The 5,019-nt window shown below is 49.5% G+C and overlaps 1 protein-coding gene across 1 annotated transcript in view; it reads right to left on the reverse strand.

Annotated features, from left to right (window-relative positions):
* The window catches only part of LOC140351552 (sodium/potassium/calcium exchanger 3-like), an 89,631-nt gene extending 84,912 nt beyond the window's left edge, over positions 1 to 4,719 (reverse strand). Inside the window, exon 1 of the mRNA XM_072437406.1 lies at positions 4,571 to 4,719. Within this exon, the coding sequence (XP_072293507.1) occupies positions 4,571 to 4,700 (130 nt within the window). The 5' untranslated portion in view covers positions 4,701 to 4,719. The remainder of the gene's footprint in view (positions 1 to 4,570) is intronic.
* Between the last annotated feature and the right edge of the window lie 300 nt (positions 4,720 to 5,019).

Genomic DNA, 5,019 nt, shown 5'->3' on the forward strand with positions numbered 1-5,019 from the left:
TCTAAATGTATCTGACCAAAGGTAAAATGACTGTATAAAAGGACAAACCGGACTTATGCTGAAGTATACCTTCTGGCTCTTGTTTACAGTCTGGTTGCTATGGTAACAGCTGTGGAACGACCTCTACCTGTGTCATATCTGAGCTCACGTCCAGGAAGTACAATTATAAACTTTACACAAACGGGCAAAATGTTTTTCAAAACTGAAATATAATTGTGTTCTCTCTTTTCTCCTTCTCATCCCCCTCTCTCTCCTCTTTCTTCTTTCTCCATCACCCTCTCTACCTCTCTCCCTCCCTCCCTCTTTGCCCCCTTCTCCCTCCTCTCTCTCTCCCTCCCTCCCTCCTCTCTCCCTCCCTCCTCTCTACCTCCTCTCTCTCTCTCCCTCCCTCCTATCTCCCTCCTCTCTCCCTCCCTCCTCTCTCCCTCCCTCCTCTCTCCCTCCCTCTCTCCTTCTCTCTCTCTATCCCTCCTCTCTCCCTCCCTCCTCTCCCTCCTCCCTCTCTCCCTCCTCTCTCCCTCCCTCCTCTCTCTCCCTCCCTCTCTCCCCCTCCCTCTCTCCTCTCTCCCTCCTCTCTTCTTCTCTCTCTCCCTCCCTCCTCTCTCCCTCCCTCCCTCCCTCTCTCCCTCCTCTCTCTCTCCCTCCCTCCCTCCTCTCTCCCTACTCTCTTTCTCTCTCTCTCCCTTCTCTCTCTCTCCCTCCTCTCTCCCTCCCTCCTATCTCTCTCCCTCCTCTCCCTCCTCTCTCTCCCTCCTCTCTCCCTCCCTCCTCTCTCTCTCCCTCCCTCTCTCCCTCCCTCTCTCCTCCTCTCTCCTTCTCTCTGTCCCTCCCTCCTCTCTCCCTCCCTCCTCTCCCTCCTCTCTCTCCCTCCTCTCTCCCTCCCTCCTCTCTCTCTCCCTCTCTCCCTCTCTCTCCCTCCCTCTCTCCTTCTCTCTCTCCCTCCCTCCTCTCTCCCTCCCCCTCTCTCCCTCCCACTCTCTCTCCCTCCCTCCCTCCCTCCATCTCTCCCTCTCTCCAGTTTGTCTCTGAAGTGCTGATCTGAAAAGGTCGCTGTGTCCGGTTCTTTCATGTTCACACGTCTCTCTCTCCTACGCTTCACGAGGATCCTCCACATCGAGAGCCCCGACCTCAACACCGGGATGTTCAGTACAAGGTCTGTTCCTCAACACCAGGATGTTCAGTACAAGGTCTGTTCCTCAACACCGGGATGTTCAGTACAAGGTCTGTTCCTCAACACCGGGATGTTCAGTACAAGGTCTGTTCCTCAACACCGGGATGTTCAGTACAAGGTCTGTTCCTCAACACCGGGATGTTCAGTACAAGGTCTGTTCCTCAACACCGGGATGTTCAGTACAAGGTCTGTTCCTCAACACCAGGATGTTCAGTGCAAGGTCTGTTCCTCAACACCAGGATGTTCAGTGCAAGGTCTGTTCCTCAACACCAGGATGTTCAGTACAAGGTCTGTTCCTCAACACCAGGATGTTCAGTACAAGGTCTGTTCCTCAACACCAGGATGTTCAGTACAAGGTCTGTTCCTCAACACCAGGATGTTCAGTACAAGGTCTATTACTCAACACCAGGATGTTCAGTACAAGGTCTGTTCCTCAACACCAGGATGTTCAGTACAAGGTCTATTACTCAACACCAGGATGTTCAGTACAATGTCTGTTACTCAACACCAGGATGTTCAGTACAAGGTCTGTTCCTCAACACCAGGATGTTCAGTACAAGGTCTATTACTCAACACCAGGATGTTCAGTACAAGGTCTGTTCCTCAACACCAGGATGTTCAGTACAAGGTCTATTACTCAACACCAGGATGTTCAGTACAAGGTCTGTTCCTCAACACCAGGATGTTCAGTACAAGGTCTGTTCCTCAACACCAGGATGTTCAGTACAAGGTATATTACTCAACACCAGGATGTTCAGTACAAGGTCTGTTCCTCAACACCGGGATGTTCAGTACAAGGTCTATTACTCAACACCAGGATGTTCAGTACAATGTCTGTTACTCAACACCGGGATGTTCAGTACAAGGTCTGTTCCTCAACACCAGGATGTTCAGTACAAGGTCTGTTCCTCAACACCGGGATGTTCAGTACAAGGTCTGTTCCTCAGCACCAGGATGTTCAGTACAAGGTCTGTTCCTCAACACCGGGATGTTCAGTACAAGGTCTGTTCCTCAACACCGGGATGTTCAGTACAAGGTCTGTTCCTCAACACCGGGATGTTCAGTACAAGGTCTGTTCCTCAACACCGGGATGTTCAGTACAAGGTCTGTTCCTCAACACCGGGATGTTCAGTACAAGGTCTGTTCCTCAACACCAGGATGTTCAGTACAAGGTCTGTTCCTCAACACCAGGATGTTCAGTACAAGGTCTATTACTCAACACCAGGATGTTCAGTACAAGGTCTATTACTCAACACCAGGATGTTCAGTACAAGGTCTATTACTCAACACCAGGATGTTCAGTACAAGGTCTGTTCCTCAACACCAGGATGTTCAGTACAAGGTCTGTTCCTCAACACCAGGATGTTCAGTACAAGGTCTATTACTCAACACCAGGATGTTCAGTACAAGGTCTATTACTCAACACCAGGATGTTCAGTACAAGGTCTGTTCCTCAACACCAGGATGTTCAGTACAAGGTCTGTTCCTCAACACCGGGATGTTCAGTACAAGGTCTGTTCCTCAACACCAGGATGTTCAGTACAAGGTCTATTACTCAACACCAGGATGTTCAGTACAAGGTCTGTTCCTCAACACCAGGATGTTCAGTACAAGGTCTGTTCCTCAACACCGGGATGTTCAGTACAATGTCTGTTACTCAACACCAGGATGTTCAGTACAAGGTCTGTTCCTCAACACCGGGATGTTCAGTACAATGTCTGTTCCTCAACACCAGGATGTTCAGTACAAGGTCTGTTCCTCAACACCAGGATGTTCAGTACAAGGTCTGTTCCTCAACACCAGGATGTTCAGTACAAGGTCTGTTCCTCAACACCGGGATGTTCAGTACAAGGTCTGTTCCTCAACACCAGGATGTTCAGTACAAGGTCTATTACTCAACTCCGGGATGTTCAGTACAAGGTCTGTTCCTCAACACCAGGATGTTCAGTACAAGGTCTATTACTCAACACCAGGATGTTCAGTACAAGGTCTATTACTCAACACCAGGATGTTCAGTACAAGGTCTGTTCCTCAACACCAGGATGTTCAGTACAAGGTCTGTTCCTCAACACCGGGATGTTCAGTACAAGGTCTGTTCCTCAACACCAGGATGTTCAGTATAAGGTCTATTACTCAACACCAGGATGTTCAGTACAAGGTCTGTTCCTCAACACCAGGATGTTCAGTACAAGGTCTGTTCCTCAACACCGGGATGTTCAGTACAATGTCTGTTACTCAACACCGGGATGTTCAGTACAATGTCTGTTCCTCAACACCAGGATGTTCAGTACAAGGTCTGTTCCTCAACACCAGGATGTTCAGTACAAGGTCTGTTACTCAACACCAGGATGTTCAGTACAAGGTCTGTTCCTCAACACCAGGATGTTCAGTACAAGGTCTATTACTCAACACCAGGATGTTCAGTACAAGGTCTGTTCCTCAACACCAGGATGTTCAGTACAAGGTCTGTTCCTCAACACCGGGATGTTCAGTACAAGGTCTGTTCCTCAACACCAGGATGTTCAGTACAAGGTCTGTTCCTCAACACCGGGATGTTCAGTACAAGGTCTGTTCCTCAACACCAGGATGTTCAGTACAAGGTCTGTTCCTCAACACCAGGATGTTCAGTACAAGGTCTGTTCCTCAACACCAGGATGTTCAGTACAAGTGAAATAATAATTGTAATATGTTAAATACTGTGATATTGATAAAACTGCAGTATTTGAATATATTTTAGAAATTATATATAGATATAATCTATACATCTATGTATCTATGTATCTATATACATACACACACAGATATTGTATACAGATATAACGATATACAGATATAACGATATACAGATATAACGATATACAGATATAACGATATACAGATATAACGATATACAGATATAACGATATACAGATATAACGATATACAGATCTCAGCAATAATCAGCAAAGGTGTCGGAATATGGGCCGATAAACAAACATATATAATATATAATATACAGATGTATTATATTTATCTGTATTTCTGAGGTTTTACAGCAACATAAATGAGTCCTGGACCAGGACCAAACCAGGACTAAACCAGGACTGAACCAGGACTAAACCAGGACTGAACCAGGAGTAAACCAGGACTAAGCCAGGACTAAAAGAACACAGAGATAAATGAGGTCTGCAGCAGGTGAACCCTCTAAACACTAAAAACAGGACTAAATGACGCGTTCTTGAACACAGCCCGTTCCACACCCGCGTGACCCGGTCGCCATGGTTCCGGTTCTCATCATGACCCCGGTCGCCATGGTTCCGGTTCTCATCATGACCCCGGTCGCCATGGTTCCGGTTCTCATCATGACCCGGTCGCCATGGTTCCGGTTCTCATCATGACCCCGGTTCGATGCCGTTCTACCTGAGTCGTGCGTGACGGAACGCAGCGCGGCTGCGAGCGCGAGCAGCAGCGCCGCGAAGCACATCTGGAAGATGAACAGCTCCTTCCTCTTCCTCCGCCGGCCTCTGATGCTCCTGTACCGGCTCAGCATCCGCGGCTCCCCGGTGTCCGCCCCGGTGCTCTCCCCGGTGCTCTTCCCAGTGGCCTCCGCGTCCTCCTCATCCCCCGGCATCCCTTGGACCAGCACGCGGGCCATGGTGCGTCGTAGCTCGGCCAGCGCGTGCGTCCGTCGGCGCGTGGCGGTCGAAGCGCGGTGGTAGAGACAGTGGCGCGGGAGGGACGCACGGGACGCACGGGCAGCAGACGGTGCGCGGTCCGTGTCTGCGCTCGACGGAACGGGATCTGACTGGCCACGCAGTGAGGGAGGAGGGTGCGTTAGAGCGAGAGAGGGCGGGCATCCGGGGCAGCGT

Source organism: Eucyclogobius newberryi, unplaced genomic scaffold, assembly GCF_026437365.1.
Source record: "Eucyclogobius newberryi isolate DKJ021-1_F unplaced genomic scaffold, fEucNew1.0.hap1 SCAF_8, whole genome shotgun sequence".
NCBI classification, from domain to species: domain Eukaryota; kingdom Metazoa; phylum Chordata; class Actinopteri; order Gobiiformes; family Gobiidae; genus Eucyclogobius; species Eucyclogobius newberryi.